Genomic DNA, 27,244 nt, shown 5'->3' with positions numbered 1-27,244 from the left:
TGAGTCAAGAGAGTTTCTGCTAAGGCAGTACATTCATATTTAAAGCTAATTTTGTCATTACAGAGGATATACCTATAGGCGAAGATGTCGGAAGCAGCAGTTACTCATCCGACGAGACCATCCACATTTACAAGGACAGGGGCACAGGCGGGAACATCTGCGCTAAGATTGTATTCTTTCTGCTGCTTGGTGCACTGGCTGTAATGGTTGGCCTCATCGTGACAGAATATCGAGGTTCCAGCGATGGTAAGCACCCCTTCAGCATGAACAATTCCAGTATTTTCAGTTATCTGGGAGTTAATTGGAAATAGTCGATAATAAACGTGATTACTCTAGCAATATATTATTTTAAGGTTATGAACTTGTGGGAAGTGATGCTGTGTATTCTGGTGGACAGGAGGACATGCCATGATTTGGTGCCTCTAACCTACCTTTGTAAGGGCACATAATAATTGCCCTTCCTTTCCTCTTTGTCATTCCCCACGTCTCTTCCTTTCCTCTTTGTCCTTCCCCACATCTCTTCCTTTCCTCTTTGTCCTTCCCCATGTCTCTTCCTTTCCTCTCTGTCCTTCCCCACATCTCTTCCTTTCCTCTTTGCCTTCCCCACTTCTCTTCCTTTCCTCTTTGTCATTCCCCACGTCTCTTCCTTTCCTCTTTGTCATTCCCCAAGTCTCTTCCTTTCCTCTTTGTCCTTCCCCACTTCTCTTCCTTTCCTCTTTGTCCTTCCCCATGTCTCTTCCTTTCCTCTCTCTCCTTCCCCACATCTCTTCCTTTCCTCTTTGTCCTTCCCCACTTCTCTTCCTTTCCTCTTTGTCCTTCCCCACTTCTCTTCCTTTCCTCTTTGTCGTTCCCCACTTCTCTTCCTTCCCTCTTTGTCCTTCCCCACTTCTCCTCCTTTCCTCTTTGTCCTTCCCCTCTTCTCTCTCTTTCCTCTTTGTCCTTCCCCCCTTCTCTTCCTTTCCTCTTTGTCCTTCCCCACTTCTCTTCCTTCCCTCTTTGTCCTTCCCCACTTCTCCTCCTTTCCTCTTTGTCCTTCCCCCCTTCTCTTCCTTTCCTCTTTGTCCTTCCCCCCTTTCTCTTCCTTTCCTCTTTGTCCTTCCCCACTTCTCTTCCTTTCCTCCAACTTCTTCCCCCCCACCTCTGCTTTTCTCCACAGATAATGCCAGCATTATCTTTATTGTACACATATGAGTATAATGATTTCAGGGCTTTTTCTTCTTCAATGAATTTGTTTTAGTAGACACGCCGGTAGCAGAGTCGAGATGGGCGCAGGTGTTCGACGGCTGGGTTGATGAGAGTCCCCCAAAACATGAGGAACATGATGAACCTGTGGAGGAGAGCGGAGAACACGATGAAGGTAAGCACGTAATCAGGGCTGGAAATGGGAATCAACGCAGGTAGATGCCATCTGCTTAGCTGCAGAGTGGTTCATTTTGGGGAAGCTGTTTCGGGTGCCTTAAAACATAATAACTGTCATTCCCAGCAGCGATACATCTGGAAACAATTTCAGGAGTGTATGTTCTAATAATTTCCTTTTAATGTCTGTTGGTCATTCCTCTGGGCTCTTCTACAGATCTGAATTTTCTGCCCAATTCTGAAAAGCCACTTACACCCCTCTCTGTAATGTATATACACATCTGTGAATGGGTCACATGTGATCACTAATAGCAGAGTTCTTTCAATAGGACGTGTATTCAGAGTGTGATGCTGTATAGTTTGGTAGATAGGTACTTATGTTGCAAGTGAATCAGCTGCCTCCATTTTCAGAGTTGAAGCCTCTTCATATTGCAGCGACCACAAGAAAGATGACTACATCCACTGTTGCTAGGCAGCAGCCCACAAACAGAAGCAGTGGAGTGGTGTTTTCTTTGTGGTCCTCCAAGCAACAGAATAACAGTGTTTCCTGTGTGGTCAGTGCCAAGATATAAGCAAGAAAGTTAGTGAGAGTTAGTGGAGTGGAATGAGATGGTTGGTTAGTTAGTTAGTTAGTTAAGGACTTCTGCTGTCAGTCCTTGTGAGTAGTTGCTGATAGAAGCTGGTGGCTAAGTAGCGGGGACAGTTCGGGAACCCAGAGGAAGGAAGATGTCTGCCACTGGAAGCCTTTACCAGAAAATTGGTGAAGTCACAGCAGACTGAGAGGACTTAGTACATGCTCTAGTGAACTGTAGAAGTGTGTGAATTAGCACTAGTGCTACAGTTACTTACAGTTACAAGTATAAGTGTTCAATAAAGCAAATTTAGCACAGTTAAAGTGGCTGGCTACGGGCTAGGCGACCAAGGGTTCATAGCTCGAGTCCCAGTGAGGCCAAAATTGTCACTTCTTCATTTCGTCCAGATGATCTCCGAGGCGCACCCAACCTCCTACCTAAAGGGTACAGGGGGGTTCTTTCCCCAGGGGTAAAGCGGTCAGGGCGGTAGCTGACCACTTACCTCCAATTAGTGCCGAGGTCAAGAAAATTTGCGTCTATACATCGACTCCACCATATGCCTTCATGGCTAGTGCTTAATAAGTTAAGCACGGGGACAAGTTTACCTTTTACCATTCCAAACCCCATCTGTAGTACACATGACAGTATTTGGCTCCTTTTCATGCACTCACTATTAGTGTGTTTGCACTGAATTTATTCCAGTATCGCAGAGCTGATTTGTTGGATCGATGTTGTTCCAGAGCATTCGGAAGAAACTGAAGAACCTGGGAATGGCGGACAGGATGGACTTGAGGAAGTGGGGAGCCAGGAGGAACAGTCTCAAGAGGAGGAGGAGGAGATAGAGAGTGAAGAGGCACAGTCTCCAGAGGAAGAGGAGGAAGAAGAAGAAGAGAGTGAAGAGGGGCAAGAAGAGGAAGAAGAAGAGAGACAAGAAGACAAGGAGGAGTTGGAAGAAGAGGAAGAGGAGGAGGAGGAGGAGGAAGAAGAAGAAAGCAGTGAAGAGATACTGGAAGGCATCCCCGGAGTGACAGAGAGCGATGAAGACGATCAGGATGAAGAAGGTAAATAAGTGTACTCGTGAGATCAGAGGTTTTGAAGGCAGTGAAATAGCAAGGTTATGATCTTCTGAGGGGTGACTCCATGTAGTTCGGACGGTACGTACCATTGGAGATGTCTGGTGATTTCATCTTCAGGGTAGAAGGTGCAAGATGGACGCATTGGGTCCCTCCAAAATGTTGATATACGTAAGACAAAAGTACAGAGTGTCACAACCCCAGAAGTCTCTTTAATAGTCACCACTGTAAGAATCTCAGATCCCGTTAGTTTGAATGTAGCATAAATCTGTGATAAAATACTGGGGCCATATCGATAGTGTGCGCATCGTCAATCTGTATCATGATTGTGCCAGTAGATGGAATTTCCTTCCCTGAGACCACTTATATGTAAAATGGATGGCCATAATGAAGGAGAGCTAACTGTTCCGAGATCAGTCATCTGCTCATATGTTCACCTTTTTGCAAGCCTTTATAGTGCACTGCCAAAAGAAGCCAACTCTTATGGGTGTTCCAGGAGGAAAGGTCAATGTTATGGCCCAAATTTGAGATTAGAGCTTGTATGGTATTACCCAAATGTTAGAGACTTGCGAAAAGCGTTTCGCAGTTCTTACAGTAATTTGTAAACACCAGGACTGGCAATTAGGTTAAGAATGTGGAGACTCAGCAGGTCTGTGTAATCGCAGAGCAAGAGCTTGCCTCACTCGGTCACTAGGATTAATTGTGAGAGACCGCATACACAGCAATAAGACGCAAGGGGTCCGCCCACAACCACCCATGAGAGCCAATGAGGAGGTGATTTTGAGGATTGAGGACACTGAGGGGGAGTCACCTACCCTCTGTCGTCAACGCTGAATCAGCGAAAGAAAACCATAAATTAGGGAATTTCGGGGGATTTAGAGGAGGTTCTAACACATAATATTCGGTTGTCAGCCGAAGGCTCTCTTCAACATGGGTCTGACCAGCGGAGGCAGTGGGCCTGCATCTTGTACTACAGGTGGGTTTGTTTACGCATAATAGCCATGCTGATTGATAATATCGTTGTTCATAGTATTGGTGAGAACAGTGTTGTTGAGCTATTGAATGTGCAATTTCCAGTGTACCCAGTAAGCCCTGAGGGTAGGATAATAGGTTCATGTAAAGGCCTAGGATATTAGCCAGGCAAGAAGGTTTTATAGTATATATGTTAGGGTTGTGGTTAGTATGTAGGGTAGGAAACTAGGATCGTGTAGAAGCCTAGGATAGTAGTCAGGCAATGAGTGACTTATATGTCGGTGTCAAGGTTACACATAGTGAGTAGTGGTAACTATAGTATGTGGGAATTTAATATAGATATTTAAGGGTAGATCACGTTTCGAGGGAACTTTATGAAAGATAGTAGAATTGTATATAAGACGTAGTAAGAAATGTACAACTAGAAGATTTATGTTACACGAGGAGGGCTTGCATGGCCCATTAGATGAGTCCGAGAGAGAGAGAGAGAGAGAGAGAGAGAGAGGCTCCAGGCCTCCACCCCTGAAGGGGGAGAACGTAAAGAAGCCGAACGAGTAGTCAAGACTCTATGTAGTCAAGACTGAAGGACAGTCTTTGTAATATGTAAATAATGTAAATCATGTATATATATAATAATGTAAATAGACAGCTAGAATAGATACGATAGGATGTACCGGGATTGTAATTCATATTTATAATCAACTTTCCCACCTCCAATCCCGAGCAATCCTGACTGAGCGAGGGCTGAACTGACACAGGCAGCAGTAGCAGCCGAAGACAAAGAAAGACAACAGGGATAGGTACCTGCCACACCGGCAGAGTTAAGTAGCCTAGATACCAACGCCCCTTACGATATACGGATAAAGTGAATTAATAAAGTACTAAGTCGTTACCTGTAAACTACGGGAGGAGTGGTCAAGGAGCAACGCCTATATGTCAGGGAGTAGTCCCCACGATTGAAAGGAAAGAAAATAGATGGTGGCAGCTTTTACCGAGAAGGAAACCCCAAACAAGAGAATCCTAGCTAAGGGTGAGCTAGGATGATTGTGATAACCCCTTACAGAGCAAGTGACGGTGGAGGCAAGGAAGGATACCTCCACGGCCCCCTACTGGCGGCATAACAGTGGTGGCAGAGGAGGCTGACTCCACGCCCCCCTGCACCACGGCATTACAGTCAATATTCTGGGAGGTCATAGTATCAGTCATTCCAAGCAAAAAAGTGTGTATGTACATGTGTCCTGTTCTGAATTGTTTCCAAGATAGAGCTATTTCACTGTACAGTTCCAAAACTGTTGATAAGAAAGAGATATTACGTACTGTTTCTAATTCCAGTATTTGTTGTTCAGGTGACAAAGTTGGTACAGTTTCCCTAGTATGATACATTTTTGAAAATTCCCCCCTCAACATCAGTGCATTTTGCAACTCGTGTAAGGACAGGGTGTTTTGCTCGCCTGTACAGTGTACTGTGCAGTGAGATAGCTCTATCTCGGTGCAACTCATGTGAGGACAAGGCATGTTGCTCATCTGTACAGTGTACTGTACAGTGAAATAGCCCTATCCCGGAAACCATTCGGAATAGGACACATGTACATGTATGCTTTTTGTTTTTGCTTAGAATGACCGATACTGTGACCTCCCAAAATAGTGACCCTTTCTTCCGGGACACTCTGTATAAAGCTTCATCTGATGCTTATTCTCACACTTGTATTCCTTTGGCAGTATTCCAAAAGGACTGATCATCTTTTCTTCTTGCAAATATCATGAATTCATCATTTCCAATGGAGTGCATATTTCATATAACCCTTATGTCACCCTGACTGTTCTTGACATGTTGGAGGTATAAAATACAGATCAACTACGCATATGGTAACACTGTGTGAAATTTCAAAGTTATTTGTGTTGTCCATTAATATGTAAGTACCATGATGTCATATTTTAGTTTTTGTTAAAAGTAATTAAATTAAAAAGAAATTGTCTGAGATAATGTTCACATTCAATCCACATAAGCTGAGATTGTCACTTATAGTCTGTTGTTTCCATCTGTAATGCAACAATTAACAACGCTGAATCACACTTAATCCCTACAGCGGTCATTATATGAATAAAATGTTATTAAAATTATTAAAATATTAGAATATACATGCATTATCACAGTGCTACTTGTTTCAGTCAAATAAGGCCATCAGCGGGCAACACTTTTATAAGGAGTCTGATTCACTGCACACTAATCGAATATCATTCTTTCGTTATGTCATTCGTGTTTTCTTTTTCACATCTTTTTTGAAATATGGATGTTTCTATATTTTGTTGTTGTGTTGTTTTCTTTTATTGTGTGTATCAAGTGTCCCCACTATAAGTGACAACTCATTGCAATGGGATGCCCAAATATAATATTAAGCTGAGATCGGTTAAGTTTGAGGATACCCGTGCATTTTAGAGCATTGTTAAGTAACTGAAGGATCTTCATTCTCTTTATGTTCTTGTTTTAAGTGCTTTGTATGGAAAAGTAATTTGTTTTTCTTCCGCAGAGGAAGATGAGAGTGCTGGGGCTCAGGGAGGTGATGATTTCAGTGAAGAGGCAAAACCGGAAGAAGGAGGAGAAGAAGAGGTGAGCTGTACACCAGCTACTAATAATATAGACATGTTGTGTTCGTGTAGCACTAAATTTCCCATTACCTCTACCAATTTAATTACAGATGTTTATGTAGAAGTTCATAACTATAACCCATCACTGTGTGTTATGATGTAAAATTTGGCTTGCAGAGGAAGACTGCGTTAGTAACTTTAACCTTGTGTCTAAGCATCATACATCAAGTCATATGGACATCTGTATCATTACAAAATCATCCCATGCAATTTGTACTTGTAAATAATTGACAGGACCGACTTAAATGTAGTTTATCGTAAGGAGAAAAATTAGTCTAAAAGTACACCTGCCATTTTTTGTGCAGAATGAATAGTGAGGCCAGGGTAGCTCAGTCAGTATAGTGACTAGACTATGGATTTGATTGCTGGGAATCAGGGTTCACTTCTCAACATGGGTAGAAACTTTTATCTCCCCTACAGTGCTCAGACAGTCTCTGTGCCCTGTCTGTCCACCAGTCACATTGGTTGGTAGTAGTGGCTCTTTGGCCAGTGATAAAGAAGTTGGGATGTGAAGCGAACAACTCACCTCCAGCTGGTGCCAAGGTTAAGAGTGTGGAGTGATAAGTCCACTACCCATACACCTTCATAGCATTGTGCGTAATGAAGCACGCGGATAACTGTATCATTTTATTTACACAGACTAGTGATCGATATAGCAATAAGAAGATACTCAGAATAACTGGATTTTTGGACTTTGTCCATTGTCCGGTAACTAGAAAACACAACTTTTTGGAAACTGGATGTGTTTCTGTCCTCAGGCGAGGGGGAAGACATATACTCTGTTGGGTCTCTTAGCAAGTGATTGAGGTTAGCTCTTTCTGAGGGACCTGCCAGAGTAGGTGTCTTCCCCTTTTGTCTGAGGATGGAAACAGATCCAGTTTCCAAAAATGTTGTTTTGTAGTACCGGACAATGGACAAAGCCCAAAAATCCAGTAATTCTGAGTACTATACACCATCATCAGAACCCTTTAGAATCCACACGATGATGTTTAATTTGTGTTTGCTTATTCATTCTTGAAAGAAAACTTTTTCTTGCAGATGGAACATAAACATCAATTCTAAGGGAGTAAACACCTTTGCTACTGGGCCAGCATTGACCACATTAATGGCATGATTAACAGTGTGCTGGACCGTACTAATCTGTGTAACATATGCATGTTGTGTTCCTAACCACTAGGCCAGAAGAAAGTCAACAGTAGCGCCAGTGACAGAAACATCACCCAAGTTGCCTGTGCATGCTCCTAGTCAGGCAGGAGAAACTTTGAACAAGAAGTCGCAGGGATTCCAACAGAGTGAAGACAGACCTGTGACTGTAGTATCTAAAGGCAGAAAAGAAGCCCCAGATAAAGAAATAACACGCGAGGAGATTAAACGAGAGTCTGTGAATCAGTTAGAAGACGAATCATCAGCTCACCCACAGGCTGCACAGTTAGATGTGGCAAATAAAGTGTCTGATAAGAGTGTCAGAGGTGCCAGTGTTATACAGGACATCTCAACCTCGTATGATAGAGATGAAAAGGTAGTTATTCCCCAGAGAAGCTCAGGAGCTACTTCCAGTAAGTCCTCTACCACGACAGAAGAACCAGCTGTCCAACATGCACCAACAGTAGAGCCAACTGTTCAGCATATTCCATCAGAGAAACCAACTGTTCAGCACAACCAAACAGAACAGTCAAGTATGTTGCACACCTCAGCAGAAAAGCCAACTGTTCAATACATTCCAACAGAAAAACCAGCTGTTCAGCACATTCCAGGCGACCAACCATCATCTGAACACGTTCCTACAGAAAAACATAGTGTCCGAAACACCCTTCCAGCAGAACAGCCAACTGTTCAGTACATTCCGGCAGAAGAACCTGGTCTTGCACACTCCTCAGCAGAAAATCCAAGTTCTCAAGGACCTCCCCTTGCAGTGTTACACCCAAAAATGACCTTACAAAGTGCCCACGTCAGTGATTTAAGAGAAGATAAATTGGAACTCACCATTCCTGAGAAAGTTGCTGACATACTATCACATTCAGAACATTCTGAAAGTGTAGATGTGAAACCAGCGTCGAGTCAGACTTCAAGCAAGGTACGAGAAGATGTCACAAATCATGACACTAAACAACAACAGAAGGAAGTTGAGGGGTCTCAGAAGGCACACACCACTTCACGAGAACCAGATTCAACCATCCAGTCTGCAGGTAAAATTCCAAAAGAGGCATCAGTGGCTGCTGATAAAAGCGCATCCAGAATATCAGAAACCAGGAAGAATGATTCGAGGACTTCCGCAGCCAAGCATAAAAAGGTAACATATTGTCTTCTGTTGTCACTGAGTGTCATGTGACAGACTGAAGCAAAATACATTGGTACTCTTAATGACACACTGTTTGTTCACTGTATTTGCTATAGCTTCATCATCATAGAGCTGGCCTCTTGTTACATATTATGTCATATCCATCCAGCTGTCAGAGCTCCATTCTGGTCACCTGAGCATACACTGTCATATTCATTTCTTAGTGATAAATACTGCATTCACCTGTTTTTATTCTCCCCCTGCCCCCTGCTTTCTTCATTCACTGTTGCGACTAGGCTATGGAGTAGACAACTGAGGAGTTAGGGTTTAATTCCCAACAGAGATATGAGATATTCTTATCTCTGTAGCGTCCAGACTGGCTCTGGGGGTCCACCAAGCCTCAAACCACTGGTATGTGGCCCCTTCCCCCAGGAGTAGAGCTACTGGTGTGTGAAGCTGACCAGCCACCACCATCTAGAGCCAGGGTTAAGAATGGTGGAGCTATACCTCCACCCTTGCATACAGTTCACTGTATGGTGCAGAACTAAGTGCAGGAGGAATTGCTGTGGGTTCTTTTGCTTTTCTTCGTTGCTTGTCTCAGTTCTTTTCATTTCATACATTTTGTTGTACCTTATATGAGGTTCATGCAGAATGGAGACCTGCTGTCCTGAATGAAATTTGTATGGTTTTCCTCATTCCCTCCATGTATGTGTTGGGACTGTACATCAAGTTAGTCCTTGACCACTTCCTTTCCGATTCTGTATTCAGTGATACTCCCATCACTTTATCAATATAGCCTGAGGTACCATAAGCATAAAGTAAAAAAGTAAAGCTATCCCTGTAACAGGCCGTGAAGGCCCATAGGGTTGTGAGACGTTGAGGCTCCCACATTATCTAGACAATCAGCTCAAATTGCGGTGAGGTTGTCGGCCTTATGCGCCGGCCACTCTTTACCCCCAGGGAATATTCCTGGTACTCATTTCTGTTAGAGGCAAAGTCAACCCTGGGGCCATAGTGCGGCTGGAAGGATCAGGTCAATTGAAAAAAATCCAGTGACCTCATCGGGACTTGAATCCGCGACCTTCCGGCTTGTAACACAGCCCCTCAACCAGCTACGCTACCGCGTGAGGTATCATAAGCGTAGTTCAATAAAACATAAATAAATGAATATATGTATACATACACAGCATGTACCCTATATAATTTAGCGAGTGTCATCAGGCACCCAAAAATGAAGTTGAAGTTACAGATCTTAAATTATATATGGTGGAACACCCCACCCCCCGTTAATGTTCCTCTGTTTGAATGTTTTATGCCGTTTAACGTTCAGTTTCAGCGATCTCATTGTTAAATTCCAACCATTTAAATTTTCTCCTTTCTGATTTCAAATCTACTGCTCCCAAAACAAACCTTACATGAGGTCTTCATTATACAGGGTGTACCAGGAGGAAATGTCAGTATTCTGGGAAACCGTTCAAAGTAGGACGCATGTACGTATACACTTATTTACTTAGAATGACCAATACTATGACTTCCCAGACACCCCCAGTATGTGTGTGTGCGTGGAAGCGTGTGTGCCAGGCGGATATGATCTGTAAGCATTCAGTTTATGCATTAAGCACTGAGAACACAAAAGAATAAGATTATGGGCATCTTTAATGTGGCGCCATGCAGTCTGCTATAAAGGTATCAATGTTTCAGGCGAACCCGCTGCCTCCATCTTCAGTGTAGATGTGAGTAGCAGGTTGATGTGAAGCATGGTACCTTTTTACCAGGTTGCACCATGTCACATTCCAGAAGACAGTAATACTTGACATTTATTACTGTGAGGACCTAAGATTTCTCAACCCACTAAAATATGTTCATTACAGACGAAACTGTTTTTACGTAAAATGCTGATGATTTAGTGCAGAAATGTTCGTTAAGTAATTACAGCAGCATGTTTAAAATTGTATTACCTTTTGTTCTAAGGAGGAAGCTGATGACAGTGGTGAAAGTGATGGTGATAAAGATGATGATGAATCTGTAGAAGAGGCAGTAGGAGAAGAGGTGGGAAGGGAAGACGCAGAAGATGATAAAGAAAGTGGTCATGATGATGACAGTGCTGGTGTTGGCGATGATGACGACGAAGATGAACCATCTGGTGGTAAGTGTAAATGTCATGTGAGCATTTGTGTTTCAAGGTAATCTTATGAGAGAGGTGAGCCACAGTAGGTTTTGCGATAGTTGATGATTGGATGCATCATCAGTTTTGCAATAGTTGATGATGGATGCATTATCAATAGACATTATAGCGTCACACACTTACCAGGATTGTGGTCTTGTGAGGTATGATGCTGTGTAGCTTGATACTGAAGTTTTGGAGGAACCTGTTGCCTTTTTCAGGGCAGAAGAGCAGGTTGCAGAGGCAAAAATAGTTGGGCTGTAGATCAAATTTTTTTAGATAGTACCCATACCTTGAAAGAGGCCATGATGGCTTTATTTTAAAATCTTTATCTCCTCAGCATTCATGATAAGATAAATGATAATATCTTATTGTGGTCTTTATTTCCTGCTTCACTCTTACCAGTTACAAATTAATTTGGTCGTGAGTTAGAAAATGATGCATTAATAAGGGGAAATATAAAACTCCTGCCATCTGTTGTTCATATCATCCACTGCATGATGTGATTACAAAGGAATATAAAGAATGCAGCTGTTGCACGCAGTACGTATTCATAACGAGGCATTTGCATCATACATTTGTTTCAAAAGGCTTTCAATAATGGACATATATGAGAAAAGTATTGTGTTGGAAGCATTCTGACAGAGGATAGGAAGTGTGAAGCATAACAGCCATGCAATAATACACAGATGTCTACAACATGGCAGCTGAAAAACAATGAATACTAGGTATAGAGTGAAGGATAATATTAAAATGTATTCTGTGAAGTAGGTTGTGAGGATGTAAACAGTATTGAATTGACTGATTTTAGTGTCTAATTGTGGACTGTAGTGGTGATGAATCATTATGTTTCTTAACCCTTTATCAACTAACATTGTTTCTGAGACATGTTTGCTCTCTGTCCAAAAATCGTATCATGATATCGTGTCTCTCTGAGACGTGCTGCAGTCGGAGCATAAATTTTGCTAGTACAAAATGTGACGGTTGTCAGATAGCTTCTGTACCTGGCTGAATGAGGTCTTATATGTGTTCCTGAGAGAATGGAGAACTGGCTGGTGGCGCCACTTTATGCGTGTGCGGTTACAACATTCACTGAATGTAAGCCATCAGTAAAGTTCTCAGAGTGACTTAGGGGTGGGCCTCACTGTCCTGTGGAGCACCTGAAAATTTTAATTTTTAAAAATGAATGTGATCTACTAAACTGCATTGCACTATTTCTTTTCCAGTTAAATTATTTTCTTTACGTTCAGTCTGATCCCCCTTCGATAGCACCTTAAAAACCGTCATGTTCCATTGCCAATTGCCTTATTATATCTTGGCAACTACAGATGTCAGTCTTGTGCCCTTCTGTGGTCTTTCTTTCACCAGAGAATTATTTTTATTTATCAGTATACAGCAAAGGAGATAAAGAGAAAGTATAACACAGTAGTGGCAGGAACTGTATTTATCTTGTCCTCTTGTTTTAGTTAATGCTGTCCCTTCACCTATGCAGTTACTACAAGTTTGATATTTGTAAATGGGAAATGCAATGTTACATTTCCTTGCTGACAGTTGGCAACTACTGCTATGTTATGTGTGTTTCCAGTGGCGCTAAAGTTTGGTGTTGGTGTGGCGCTAGTTCTAGTAGCGCACGTGGTTCTGGTTAGGAAGTGGAATGCGGGTCGGTATTATTTGTTTATGTGCCTCGCTCACTTGCTCGCACTGTCAGCATGGCTCGCTCTTTGTAACACTTACTAACAATGCATTTCTCATGTTAGAGATACTGCACACAATAGTAGTTAGTCTCAGTGTTTCTGTGTGTTTTATATGTGAGTGTCTATATGACTTCGACAACACGGATGAGAAGTTCTAACTGCACTTCCTGAAGCAACTTAGTACTTAATTTTTAAGAGTTGTATTAATATTGTAGAAACTGGTTAATACATTCTCATTGAGTGCCATTTTGTAAATGTGGCTATATGGTTATAATATTTTATACAAATTTAACTGAAAGGAATTTCAATTTTCTTTCTGTATATTTACACAAAGAATTATACTTGATTATTGTCTTTTAGAATGTGATGTTATGTGGTTTAGTAGATTTGTTCGTAGAGGAACCTGCTACCTCCATCTTCAGGATAAAAGAGTTAAGAGGCAGGAGGTTCCTCCAAAAGTTGGAAACAGTTTACCAGGCCACATGGCATTGTAGCCCAGAAGACGATAGTATTCACATTTGTTGCTCTTAGAATGTCAGATGTTACAAAATTAAAATTGTTTCTGTTTAGAAATTTATTTTCTCTTGGTTTCATTTATTACCAGTGGATCCGCTTGTTTGTTAACGTCTGAATGACAGAAGTTAAAAGAATGTAGTTACAGTAGTAAATGTGACGAAAACCCCCTTTTATCAGAAAACATGAATACTTTGTAAGTTCTGAGTTTCTCATGACAGTAAGCATTTTGATCACAGTCTTCTGGCATGTGATGCCGCATAGTGTAGTAGAGAGGATGGAGCCAGGGAGTTCCCCCAAAGTATCAGTACCTCTCTACCATAGAACATGGTGACGCATCTCAGAAGACTGTGATCTCAATGAATACTTTGAAGCATAGAGTGACTTATGGAAAATTGTGTAACACCTTGTGTTGAGTTATGCAGCAATGCACCAGTGGTTTGTCCCCAGTGTAAATGTAGAAGAGATTGTGAGTTTTGTTAACAAGTTAACATGTTAATTGCTTGAAGTGAATCCAAATTACCTCAAGAAAAGAAATTAATAATATTTTTGCAGCATTTTATGACTTATTTGAGCGCTGAATTTATAGTTGGCTCAGTTACATTGATTATTCATGGCTTTTAATGGAACTAATTATTTTGATCTTTAACTTAACTTAAAACTTAACCTATTGCTTATTTGTGGCTTTTCCTCCATACCGGAAGAAATGGTGTTGCTACTGTGTCTTCCGTAAATGGCTAGTGACATTTTGTTTGTAGACAGTTTAACAGTTATAAAAATTCCCATTGAGTAAATTGTGGAGTCCCTTATGGATTCGCAGAACAAGACATCAGCCCTCCCCCCTGTGCATTCAATAAAATTCGTGTGTTTTCTCACTTCCCTTTTCATGTCCACAGTGGCCCTGAATTGAGATGTCTTTCTCATGATTCCTCGTCATGGATCTGAGTGACCACACTCTTTGCAGCCAATTGTAACCTAATAGCATCCTCAACCCCAAAGGCAGTGGTAGCGTGTTCCCCAAAATGTCATTATTGATGCACAGTGTCACCGTCCAGATGACCACGTTTTGAACGATTTTACTTCTGTGACACCAGATCAAATTTTTTTTAAAATTGGACATCGCGAAAATGGTTTAACTGTGATGTAAAAAGTACATCTATGGGGTCCAGACACGATCTGGCCATGGTAGGTCGAAACGTCAGGGATGTGTACGAGAGGTGGTTTTGGTTCACTTGAATGTGTTGTGTAAACGTGTGATGTAAACAGTATGTGTAAATGTATGGTAATAATGTTACTGAGCTTATGTGTATTTCTGTGCGTTTCTGTGCGCTATGTAAGTGAAGCCACGCAGCCAAGATGCTCTTGTACATGGGGAATACCAGCAAGAATTTGCACTGCCCCTTCCAGGTTTATGGGGGGGATCAAAATGAAAAGGGGGGAGTAGTCTACAAAATATTAATACCAAAATAAATTTTATAGCAAATCAAGAACAAAAGTTTAGTAACAAGACCCAACAGAGAAGAATAGGTGGCAGAATTTTAATAGTAATAGATTTTGGATAATAAACTGTCATGAAGGAATTAATCACATACTTTAAAGCAGTGTTTCTCAACCGCCAGACTGTGGCCTGGTGCAAGGCCCAGCGTCAATTATACCAGGCTGTCATTTAATGAAAAAATAATTTACAGGGTCGCAGTCTCACAAAGTATGAGAGCTGCTACTCTGAGGTTAGAATGGTGTTTTAGAAAAATGTATTCTTCTGAGTACTCTAGTGCAGTTAGTACACATAATTATTAATGCCTTAAATATAACTTTGTAAGCAAATTTTCTTGTTGTCCCCCCCACCCCCCACCAATTCTACTAGCACCCATGTAGGAATATGTCAGGTATCAAGTACTAACTGTGTATATCTGCTGGCACAGAAATTTTAAATACATGCCAGATGTCGAACACAGTGAAATCCCTCTTTAATCATTCTCTGTGGAAATTTATTTCCTTACTACTAAATCAGGGTTTTCACTCAGTGGGGGTTATGCAAGGTTACAACAAGAAACTGTCCGTCTTCATATGATACATCATGTACAGTTGCAATAAAATAAGTTATTTTCTGAAGTAGTTACAGAAACTGTTTCTGCACACACAAACACAGTTACATAATCGGTAATATCAAATTAACTTCTGAAATAATTAATGAAATATGAAATAAACACTGAAAGAACCTCAGTCAAGAGTGAAAGTAACTGCGATATGGCAGGGAGCATGGTTTCAGTGCGCGTTCAGCATGTAACCTCGCACACCGAAGATTTGATAGGAAAATCAGGTGTTTCAGTAACGATTCCAGGCAGAAAGAAGATATAGATATCAGATGCTGTCACGCTAAATCCAGGTACATTTTCTGGAAGGTCAGAAGTTCCTTGCACTAAATTTGGGTTATCTACAGAATCAGAATTCATTATATACAGGAACACGTTTTATTGTTTATATTGGGTTTAGGCTGGGACCGGAAGAGATACCCATTATGGGGTTTCACAAAATATAAATGAAAATGTAAAGTTGTCTCTGTGCTTAGTTAATGAAGCACGATGCCATGAAGTGATACAAGGGAGTGGAGGCATAGCTCCACCATTCTCGACCTTGGAACTAGTTATAGGTGAGAGGTCAGCTTCACACCCCAACCACTTCCTTCCCAGGGAAGGAGCTTCCGTTACCCATTGGATAGGAGTCAGGATGGGTCCCAGGGCTGGTCTGGATGCTGAACCCTGGCCATCCACCCTCTAGCCCACTTCTGTATCGACTGAGCTATCCCAGCTCATTTCACTAAATACAGTAAAATTAAATAGGGGTTTCACTGTAGTAGCCATGTTATAGTATAGAATATAGAGAACTACATGAGAGTATAGGCTGGATTCAGGTGGCTCAGGACAGAGTCTGATGGTAGGTTTTTGTGAAAATGATGATCTTTCAAGGCCCTTAAGCATAAGGGAATTCCTTGATTGAATGGTTACCAGTTTCTGAAGAAAACCCTGTACCACTGAGTACTGAACTCCATGCAAAGAATGTTCTGAAAGAATTTTCATTAGAATTAAAACATCTATGGCGTGGCCAGGATAGAATGTTGTAGCGATGCCTGACAGCCGTAGGTTGAAGTGTCTGCTGTTATGGCATGGTAATGTTGACTGATTTGCAGATGATGGCACGACAGTGCAGCCAGCTATCTCGACACAGGCAAGCGACACCGAGCATGGTGTGGAGGAGATCACACCAGAACTGATTGAGAGACGACAGACACTGATACCGCAAGATGATCTAGAAGGTGAAGTTCAGAGTATCCTGTGAATTACAGCTCTTTTTCATGGTGATTTGATGTCTGCGTGAGGTAGCAAAGTGGTAATTTTACTCAGATTTAGGAGGTACCCAGTATAAATCCCAACCAAGGACCGGAGCTCTGACAGGATTTTTTTTTTTTTACAGTTTTCACCATTTAAGAAAGTGATGTAACAACAGTATCTTGAATTCAGCTACAATCTCTTCTACATTGTTTCCACCCATAATCATCATTTTTCTTCATCATCATCATTCATCTCTCCCCCTCAGCCTCATAAGCAGCTGAGTCTGTTCTAATTTCACATATTCTGTCTCTTCCAAGGCCTTCTTCTGTCCGCATCCTTTTGGTTTGCAGTTTAGAATCTGGTTCAGTGTTCAGTCATTCTCTTCACATGGATCTTACAGTTTTGTTTCTATTCATCCTTTTCATTTTGTGCTGATTGAATTTTAACTTCTTCCTAATGTCCCTATTCATTCTTCAGTGCTCAGTATCCTTTCTCAGTTGAAGGCCAGGATTAACATATCGCTCAGGTGATACACAGGCATCTTGCTGATCCGTATCTCGTTCCAGGCATTTCTCAGCCTTCGTTATTTTGCGGAGATTAGCTTTTAGTTAGGTCATGGCTCCCCACTTCAGAGCCTCAGGTTTCTGGGTGACTTCATGTGAGATTCTTGTTTTCCGTGGGACTGGAACAGGTGCTTGGAATTTCTGTTGTTCTCCCCTGTTAATAGCCATTCCACCACCCCTTCATACCCATCTATCACCGCCCCCTGAGGTATGCGATAGGCTTGATCAGGCAGCGCATTGTCACATCTTTGGTTTAGGGTTTCTTGTGTGACATGAAACTTTACTGGTTACAGAGTTGCAGCTATCACACAAATTGAGAACCAGCTGTACCTTAAAAGACTATTACCAATTCCTTCCATATCCTATACACTTCATTTACAACTGACCTATTGTTTGACATTATATGATGCTTGTAGTTGGGTAAGTGTCATTAAATAACCTGAAGATATCTTATGTTCCACTTTTGCCATTTTGCCTGGTTAATATTGAAACAGTGAAAGAATTTTCTCTTTTATTAAATTCAAATAATTTTCTGTTGAAGTAACGTGCAAGGAAATTGGAACATTTCATATTTAGGCTCTGAATATTCTGAAGAGGAGGAGGGTGAGGAAGAAGAAGACTATGATGACGAAGAAGAAGAAGAAAAGCCACAGAAAAGAGAAACGTACGAAGACTATGTGACAAAGTATAGACCACAGGAAGTGAAGAGAGCTTTACCTGCAGAGAGTGATGAAGAGGAGGATGAGGAGGAGGAAGAAAGTGAGGAAGATGAAGAGGCAGCAAGAATTATTGGTAGAACACTACAAAAATGTCAGTATCTCTGTTAATACCTCATGTGACCACAAGAGTAGTGGAGAGGTTCTTTTTTTTTCCCCCTCCCCAAAATTTGTTCCTAAATTGTTGTAAAGTAAAAGTAAAGCTATCCCTGTAACAGGCCATGGAAGCCCATAGGGTTGTGAGATGTTGAGGTTCCCACATTTTCTAGACAGTCGGCTCATAGATGGCAGTAAGTCTGGATCTGCCTCAGTCCTAGGGTGAGAATGTGTGGAGGTGCCTACTAGAGAGATCTGATCTCCGTCACCAGATTGGGTGATGTTATGTTCCATTCAGAACACCAGACAATGGACAAAGTCCAGAAACCCTGTTGTTATAAACAGCAGAATTGTACTTAGGAGGTTCCTAGTTCAGATCTTTGTGTCATTGCTTGTGTTCTGCCCAAAATTATTTATAGTTTTCTTACTACATCCAAGCAAATGTTAACGTGACAGTCACTGAGACAGTTTTGAATGGCAAGTAATTTGTGTTTGTATGTTCCAAGTTTCTGCACTTGTGGTCTACATGTTTATATTTTAGTGTCTTAATCCTAGCACTGAATTGGTAATCTTACAGCTAAATGTTTTGGTATGTTCTTTTCCAAGTTCAAAATAAGTTCTTTGCTCTTAACAAGCTGTGTTCACTCATCTGCCTCACCATCTGCTGATCACAATATGGACATGAATATTAGTTGATTGTAGGATTTGAGGTTTTCACAGCGGTGACCAGGAAGACCTCTATTTTCTGGGGTGTGACGCCATGTATTTCAGTAGAAAGTAACCGACATTCTTCCTAAACATTTTGCCGTTTGTTTCTTGCTGTTTGCTTGCTTGGCTTATTCTTCAACTCTGAAGATGGAAGCAGTATGTTTCTCCATAACACTGATGAACATCCTCTGGACTACACAGTGTCACAGCCCCGAAGAAAATACTCTTAATTAATTTACCAGTGTAAATTAAATTCATCAGATGTCACATCTGAAAGGGTAGCATTCCTGCTTTGTATTTTTGGGGGTCCCAAATACAGATCTTGATACTGCATATAATTTTTTACTGGCTTGAATTTCCATATAGCCATGACAATTGATATTGCTACAGTTTGTGCTGTTGTGGTCATCCGTGAGCTGACATGTGAACTTACTGAACCTTGTTCATAAGTAATTCGCATTTGAAAATGAAATGTTCATACTCTGTCAATAGAGTTATACGTATCATAGTGAAGCAGCTATGAGTTGAAATTAAGAAAAACAATTGAAGAATTAATTGTGAGTAGGCACTAAAATTGATGAGAAAGATTTGGCCCTGAAGGGACAAGACATCAGCTTTCAGATTTAATTTACGTTCATAATTTACAAAATGCATCTGTGGAACATGTGGGTACACCTTATCAAGATATGGGATACTGCAGAACGCAGTTCAGGAATCAGTGACTAACAGAATTCTATGCTACAGTGACTGATGCTGTGATTGCTTTTCACAGCTGCACGTGCTACTCATATTACTCCAGAAGAGTCTGGAACTGAAGAGGAAGGTTCAGAGGAAGAGGAAGTTGTGCCAGTCAGAAGAGCTACAAAGAGCTCTGGCGAACAGGTAAGCAAGAACATGCTCTGTAGGATTTGAGGTTCTCACAGCTGTGGTTATGAAGAGTTTTACTTGTAGTATATAACATTGTGTAGTATTATGTAAACCTGAGTTTTCGACAAGCATGTTGCTCTACTTGCTACCTGCTTCAAACTGGTTTCTTGGCTTTTTCTTCAGCCATTAAGCTGGAGGTGACATGTTCAGCCAAAACTTAGTTAGCTTTCAACGAATTACAGTGTTATATCCCAGAAGATTGAACTCTTGAAGAACACACCAAACCAAAAAGTTCTGGGAAGAGCTTCTGCTGAGTGCTTTTATATAAATGCTTCTGTATTTACTGAGAGGCTGGTGAGAACTGGAAAGTACTTTAGATTAAAGTTTTCTGTGTTACGACACGCAGTATGGCAGGCGATTGCTGATGCTACATGTTGCTTCTCCTTGAAAGTAGAAGAACCATGCAATGAATGCTTTATAGTTACATTCACATGAAACCTGTGCCTACTTAGTCTCTGTTATGCAGGGTTATGTAAGAGCCGACATCAGCAGTAAGGACGACTTAAAAATCCGTGAAGATTTGGACCTAGCTGATGCGCAGCTGGAAGAGGTAAGATTATGTTTATCTCTGATATATTTAATGTCCCTTTCAGTTGCTAAGATTGTATACAAGTATGCAAAGCAGAGCCATCTGGTGGTAATGCTCTAAACTTGTATTCATGGGGTTCTTGGTTTGAATCTGTCAAGACAGTGTCTATCCTGACTGGGGTCTTTTGTGGTTTTCCTCTGTCCTTCCAGATGAATGCCAGTTCAGTACCTTGATTGTCCCATGACCGTATCTGTCCACATCCTTTCCAATTTGTCTTCATACTTTTTGGCGCTGTGTAGCGTAAATGCTGACAGCGTCATAGAATATTAGGGAGGATCAGCAAATAATGGGTTGGAAAGAATGTGGGAGAAAGCTGTCACAGTATGACCCAAAGTACTGTCCTGCCTTTTGCTGGAAAGGATTGAAGAAAACGATTAAAAAAATATCTATGTCACGATGGCCAGTTTCAGGGCTGACACTTGAACCAAGGACCTTCTGAATATGAAGCAGGAATGTTATCCTGTCTACCAGTCCAGCTCAAGTTTGCTTCTTAACCATGAAACATCATCAGATGACAGGTTGAGTAATTTTTTTATTAGAGAGCAGACAATTTTTGTTGGATTTGAGTCACTTGGTAAGTCAGCCCCCATTGGGTCCTAGAGTACCAGCTCCAGACTGTAGATGAGTGTGGAGCATGCAGTGGAATGAGAATTTGCAGGAGAATCTCAGGTACTCAGAGAAAAACTGCCCCACTGCAATTTTGTTCACCACAAATCCCATGTCACCTGACCTGGAATCGAACCTGTGCTACCGCTATATGATGGCCACAGCTAACCTCCTGAGTCATGGCATGGCTCCTCATCAAGTAGCATGTAAGGACTTTTATGCTTCTTATATAAGGCGCTCAGCCGATCACAGTGGCCGCAACATCTGAGGCATGAAGTGTCTTCACTTGCTTGAACGATGGAATCATGGGTTCAAATCCGACTAGAGGGATAGATGTATATATATATGTTTATTCTGTGTTTGTGTTTTTCTTTGTGTAGGTAGTGGGCTTGTGATGGGCTGATCCCCCATCCAAGGAGTTTTGCAGATTGTGTATAGGATTAAGAAACTGAAAAAGTGGCCAAGATCCAACAAATGACTGACTGTAGAGTGATAGATAGAGAATATAAGGTGACCCCTAGTTTTAGAGGACTCTTTCCAATCTTAGGAGGTCTTGCATGACAATACGGATCTATATTATGCCACTATGAGAACCTCAAGTTATTTATTTTATTGGCATTTTTTGTCTGTAGGACCTTGGCAACTAACCCTTTTTTTCCCCTTTTTCTTTCCACCTCTCCTTTTTCTGTCCCTGTGAAGTTATATTATCTGTAACATAGAAATGCTTTTAATTCTTAATTATAATGTAATTTGTTTGCTGGCAAGATCTTCTAACAGTAAAATAATTTTTCAGTACTGTGTAACAGCAGACTGCTATACCATGACACAATTGTAGCCACCAAATGTGACTAGTTCTGTGTTTTGTTCCTCAGCGATGAGGCATGCCTCATGGTGGTGAGCCCTTTCAGCTTTAGTTGATTGATACAGCTTAGAGTACACTTTTCCTGTGTGCGGAGTGATTTACATAACATTGTGGTTTTTCAGAGTTTTAATTTCTCATGACTGTACTTTGAAGAAGACACCAAGAAGCTATTTAGTGTGTTGTGTGTGTATTCATATTGGTTTTAACTTGCTCTCTGCTTAATTTTCCTCGTATTTTTTCATCAATTTTAGTTTTTGGCATGCTAATAGAATCAGCATTTAACTTAGTGAAGTTTGATAGGTGTTGTGATTCCCATAGTTTTATAGTTCATTTTTACAAGAATTGAAAGTACTGATTAATTCTGTGATTTTTCATACTCACTTCATTGAAGGAATTGTAGTTACTGTTGGAAATATGATATTGACTCCATAACAGTCTTTGGCCCTTCACAAAGTCACAGGCGGCATATCAGCATGTAATGTTACATATGTATGATTTCCGCTTTCAGGAATTCACTACGCAGAATGTTGAAGGTTTCCCAATGTTTTGCCTAATGCTGCAGTTGGTGTTTTCAGGGTGACTATCTGGTTGTTCAGTTGGTCGGTCGGTTGGATAAATTGCTGCTGGTCGTTCTTGGTTCCGAGTCCCACGGGACTCAAGACCATATTTTACAGTATCATTGTTTTGTAGATCTGATAGAGAGGGTGGTTTATGGGAGGTGAGGGTGTAATTTGATGCAACAGAGAAGTGGGGGATGCTATCCAGTACAGAATGACTGTCTAGAGGTAAAACGAAAGGTAAAGTTATCCCTGTAACAGGCCGTGGAAGCCCATAGGGTTGTGAGACGTCAACACTGCAGTATTTTTCTAGACAGTTGACTTGGAGATGGCAGTGAAGTTATCAGCCATACGTGCCGGTTGCCCTTTACCCCCAGGAAGATTCCTGTTACGCATTTCTGTTAGGGGTTGAGTCGACCCTAGGGCAATAATGCAGCTGGAAGGATTAGGTCAATTGAAGGATCCAGTGACCTCATCAGGAACTGAACCCACAACAATCCAGCCTGTAGCATAGTGCCTCAACCAACTACGCTACCACGTACCCTCAGAGAGTGACTACATAGTTGAGAGAAAGCAATGATGAAAGAAGTTCCTAGAGATTAGGTGATCAGGAAAGCAGGCAGTGAAAATGATTCATATGTAGTTAAAAAAGAGGCTGGTGTTCCAGAAGAACATACAGCCTCCATCTTCCAGGTCAAAGATTAAGCTAAGCAGGAAACCAGTTCAGTTTGCTGCTTGTTGGTTTCTTGTTCGGCTTACATTTCAGCCCTGAAGATGGAGACGATGTGTTCCTCCAAAACATCGGGCTCTCTCCAGACTACACCAAATTATAACCCAGAAGACTATAATGCTTCATAGTCCCTTCTGTGGAATCCTCAAGTCAGACAGGCGATGAAAAGTTATAGTAGCCATGTTGTTTTATGAAAAGTGGTGGTGAAAATATTTTAGTAGTCACACGGTTAGTCCACATTAGACATTACATGTTTCCTCTATTTTGTCCAGTCACACCCTCACCTCCACTGTCCTCCGCAAGATCTAGGACTTCCAAAATCTCCCCCAAAGACCGAACATGACAGTTCAGTGTTTGTTGAAATGATAGAAAACCTTGAACATTGTGTGTAGCTTATTCCTGAAAGCCAGAGTTGTGAATTAAACTGAAGTTGCATGACCCTAAGGACACAAATGGTGTGTATGTTTCTTCCTGTTGGCGATTCTTGGTCCTGTTGCACCCACATTCACCATCCGAAAACCGGACAGAGAATTTTGCAACAATTGGAAACTGTACACCATTTATGAACTTTGGAAAATTTTTGCTTTGACATGTGGCAAAATTTAGTACCATTATTTAACAGCGATTAGCAGCATCAAGACTGCATAGCGCCAAGCTATTTCTGTTAGAGGATAAATTTATAATAATAAGTAAATGTCGAGATGAACTAGAAGTTTGAGATTTCGGTGTTTTGTGTTTGTGTTGGGTTTGTAATGTATAATGTTTTACACGTTAATTATGTTGGATTGTTTTGCTGTGAGGAAACATTTGTGTCTGGTCTTTTGGGTTTTGTGTTTAATTCATGTCATATTTATTTTGTAAAGTAAAGTTTCACAATGTACAAATGATTTAGATCTGTAGGAGCTTTTAATGCTAAGGCCAGTGTATATGTACATGGTTTTTAACCCATTCAGACTTGCTGCAGATCTATTTATGTAGTTTCATAAACTCAGACACTTTGGTTCAGGTGGTTGTCATCGTATTTAATGGAAGTAAAGGCCTGTTGTAAGTATCTGGCTGTGAGTCTGAATTTGTTGTTTACCGGTAAGTTGGGATACTCGTAATGCTCTACACTAAATCCAGTTAATATGGTCTGAAGTTGTTGATTTGTATTCTTATTGTTGGGGTTTTCTCTAATGTTTGAATTTATGTGTGTGTGCGCGCACTAACAAATATGTTCATCTTATAACATATTCAACTCTTCCCATCCACTTCTCTGGCCACTCAACTCATGTTGTCATTTATATCCTTGCTTCTAATACCTTAACAAACCTGAATCATCAGACCCCTGAGGAAGCCCTGAATACATTCATGACCATCCTGAGGACAAACCCCGCTTCGCCACGAGCTCGTTATGGAAAAGCACAAGCGCTGGACCGGGTAGCGGAGAAGAGACACAGCAATTCACTGCTTCAGGAGGCAATAGATGCGTATGAGCACGTGCTAGCACTGGGGGCATCGGTTCCTGATAAGCTGTTTGTTCAGGCTGCCGAGAGGTGTATCAACAGGATGAGGTTCAAAGGTGAGAATGACATAACTCTGTTAACCTTGTTAACATATTAACTGTAAGTCAGTACCTGACAGGTATTCCCTAATGGTGGGCACCTGACTTGAAATCACATGACCCATTTTTTGTTTGTTTTGTTTTTTCTGCTTTGATTTTATCACCTCTAATTTTCATTGAAAAATATGTGATTCTGTTAACTTTAATGTCATTCATCATAATTTTTTTGCTTTGGACAATTAATTTAATCAGTTTTTAATTATTGCTAAGTAAATTGAAACAGAAAGAAAATGATGTGAAATCACATTAACACAACATTCTTACATGTTTTGTATGTTGATTTATATGTATATAACACTGGGATAGCTAAGATAGCTTGTTCAGTGTAGCAAGTAGCTATGGGTGTGATGACCAAGAAATCATGTTTGAATTCCTGCAGGGTCAAGAGATTCTCTCTCAATAACAGCCAGAATGGCTTTTGGGGCCCAGCCAGTCTATATGATACCTAAATAAGAAGTTCGCAGAATTATGTATAGAGAATGTTATTGACGTGCAGTATTTATAGATCACAGTAGGATTCATCTCAGAGCATTAGAAACAAAGATATAAATTATTATATGAGATCTCGGGTTATCCTTGAAGATTACTGTCTTCAGGGATGTCACACTGACGGATGTTTAACAGCGCTTTATAGGAATGTATTGCTTCCATCTGCAGGGTAGAAGAGTAATCTGACATGCAGCCACTATCCTGGCCAGGCTTTGCTTATTCTCTTACCCTGAAGATGGAGGTAGCATGGTCCTCCAAAAAATTAGTAAACATCTGTCAGATTACATGAGGTTGCATCCCAGATGAGAGTAATCTTAAATGAGTGATAGTTCGGGCAAGACAGAAGACAGGTGGAGGGAAGGTTAACGGAACAGTGTAGAGAATGAGTGGACACAGGTGTGAGGGGGTGCCAAAGGAGGGTGAGATCTTTTTAAGAACCACATCAGTGAAATTATCAGATGATTATAATATGTGTGTTACAGGTCAGTATCACACAGCCGTACACATCCACAAGAAACTAATCCAGCGATTTAGTGATGACCCAGCTCATGCAAACCAGTTGGCTGTTACGTACCTGATGATTAACAGGTTTGTTAGTCTCCTCTGGTGCTGAGATGCATGTCAGTAGGTCTGTTTCGAAATGTCTCTTCTGTGACGTGCATGACCTAGTGTCAGTGTTTGTACTGTTAACCCCTTGAAGGCTGAATTTCTTCTAAATGATATATAAACATTCAGTCCGTACCTCACAGGAAACACACCTGTCTCCATAACAACGCCCAACCGGTTAAAGCTGTTTAGGGAATTAATTGCTCTTTATTGTGAGAACCATATGAAACACATTCTGTGGGCAGAATGTGGAGTTAACATGTTAAAGTCGGTGGTACATATGGGCTTTAAAGCATTAAGAGAGGCTTGATGTGTGAGATTTCACTAAAAGCTGTTGTGAAATTCTTATTTTCATCTATATTGGTCCCTAATAAAGCCTAATATACTATGACATGCTTGCATTGTCCATTGTATGGTAACAGCTCAATAAAAATGTTTCCGTGACATCAGGTACAAACACAGCAATTGAGGGCATTGTTAGAGGCAGTTACTGTATGCAGTCCATGACGATGTTATATATTGAGAAACTTTGGGAAAGATAGAGGAGTTGCAAGTTAGTTGCCAGCCAGCGAGGACATGAGCCGTTGAACACAGTAACAATAAAAGGGATCTGCATTGTAGGAAGCCGTTACCAAGCAACAGGTACATGAAGACAATGGCGAACAGAGAAGACTCGGCATGATGTAGTGAATTGTAAAGTGTATAGATTAGTGAGGGAGCCATAGTCAAGCAACAGCCAGTTAAAACAGACCAAGAAGACTTACTGTGTGCTGTAGTGACAAGTTGAGTGCAAGGAGTAACAAAAGCATTGTAATTACTTGTAGTTACAAGTTGTAAGAGGTCGTTAAATTCTTTTATCAATCCAAACCCCATAAATGGACTTTGCAGTATAGTTCATAAACCTTTTTGCGGGAGACCAAAACTCGAAGCCTAGCTTTAGAAGGTTGTTAGGTTTTTTTTAAGCCAAATGCTTATCTTTTCTTCGATAAACATGTTTGACACGGTATCTGTATTTTTCTTTTGGGTGAAAACCTGGTCTCTCACTACTGCAATTGGCAGCACTGATGGTGCAGACAACATGATGGTAACTTGTAAACTATCTTGGGTCATCCACTTGTACATATGTACCCTAATAATTTCCTGTGCATATCTTTATCATCCCTGACTCTGCTCTGTATGTTAGTACAAATTCTGTAACAGAGGAAGAGGAACAGATTTGTTTCTGTGTAATTGTATTGATACTGATTTTGAATTGTGGGTGTGCAGACTGACAGATGCAAAGCGCATTTTGGAGGACACTCTGAGACGCTGGCCAAACAATGGATTTGCCCAGGTTCACTACGGTTTTATCCTCAAGACTGGCGATAACAACAACAATGCTGCAGTGGATTACTTGACACGGGGCATTGCCACACGGGAGCCAGGCACCATTGATGGGCGTTTCTTCTTTCATCTGGGAGATGCCCTCACCAGGCTTGGCCGTCACGATGAGGCCAGTAAGGTAACCAGATTTGAGCTTCTTAACCCTTATCTCTTGTAGCATTAAGATCAGTTTGACAATTGGTAGATTCTAAAGCCAGGTACCTTGTAATTCT

The 27,244-nt window shown here is 41.1% G+C and overlaps 1 protein-coding gene across 11 annotated transcripts in view; it reads left to right on the top strand.

Annotated features, from left to right (window-relative positions):
* Positions 1 to 27,244, top strand: part of LOC111869205 (aspartyl/asparaginyl beta-hydroxylase) — a 38,752-nt gene that overhangs the window by 7,836 nt on the left and 3,672 nt on the right. For 5 of the 11 annotated variants that reach the window (XR_002843629.2, XM_023860507.2, XM_023860505.2 and 2 more), the window contains 14 exons: positions 64 to 246; positions 1,238 to 1,357; positions 2,669 to 2,989; positions 6,502 to 6,581; positions 7,797 to 8,909; positions 10,869 to 11,043; positions 12,647 to 12,721; positions 16,456 to 16,581; positions 17,737 to 17,970; positions 19,453 to 19,562; positions 20,074 to 20,157; positions 24,275 to 24,512; positions 25,526 to 25,631; positions 26,916 to 27,150. Coding sequence is in view for 10 of the 11 variants with exons in the window: in XM_023860507.2 (XP_023716275.1) it covers positions 64 to 246; positions 1,238 to 1,357; positions 2,669 to 2,989; positions 6,502 to 6,581; positions 7,797 to 8,909; positions 10,869 to 11,043; positions 12,647 to 12,721; positions 16,456 to 16,581; positions 17,737 to 17,970; positions 19,453 to 19,562; positions 20,074 to 20,157; positions 24,275 to 24,512; positions 25,526 to 25,631; positions 26,916 to 27,150 (3,200 nt within the window). In the remaining variant the exon portion in view is untranslated. The remainder of the gene's footprint in view (positions 1 to 63; positions 247 to 1,237; positions 1,358 to 2,668; positions 2,990 to 6,501; positions 6,582 to 7,796; positions 8,910 to 10,868; positions 11,044 to 12,646; positions 12,722 to 16,455; positions 16,582 to 17,736; positions 17,971 to 19,452; positions 19,563 to 20,073; positions 20,158 to 24,274; positions 24,513 to 25,525; positions 25,632 to 26,915; positions 27,151 to 27,244) is intronic. The other 6 variants (XM_023860506.2, XM_033753331.1, XM_023860508.2 and 3 more) reach the window with 6 other exon arrangements.

The sequence above is a fragment of the Cryptotermes secundus genome, unplaced genomic scaffold (assembly GCF_002891405.2).
Source record: "Cryptotermes secundus unplaced genomic scaffold, Csec_1.0 scaffold2069, whole genome shotgun sequence".
In the NCBI taxonomy this organism is placed as follows: Eukaryota; Metazoa; Arthropoda; class Insecta; order Blattodea; family Kalotermitidae; genus Cryptotermes; species Cryptotermes secundus.
This window is presented reverse-complemented; position numbering and strand designations above follow the sequence as displayed.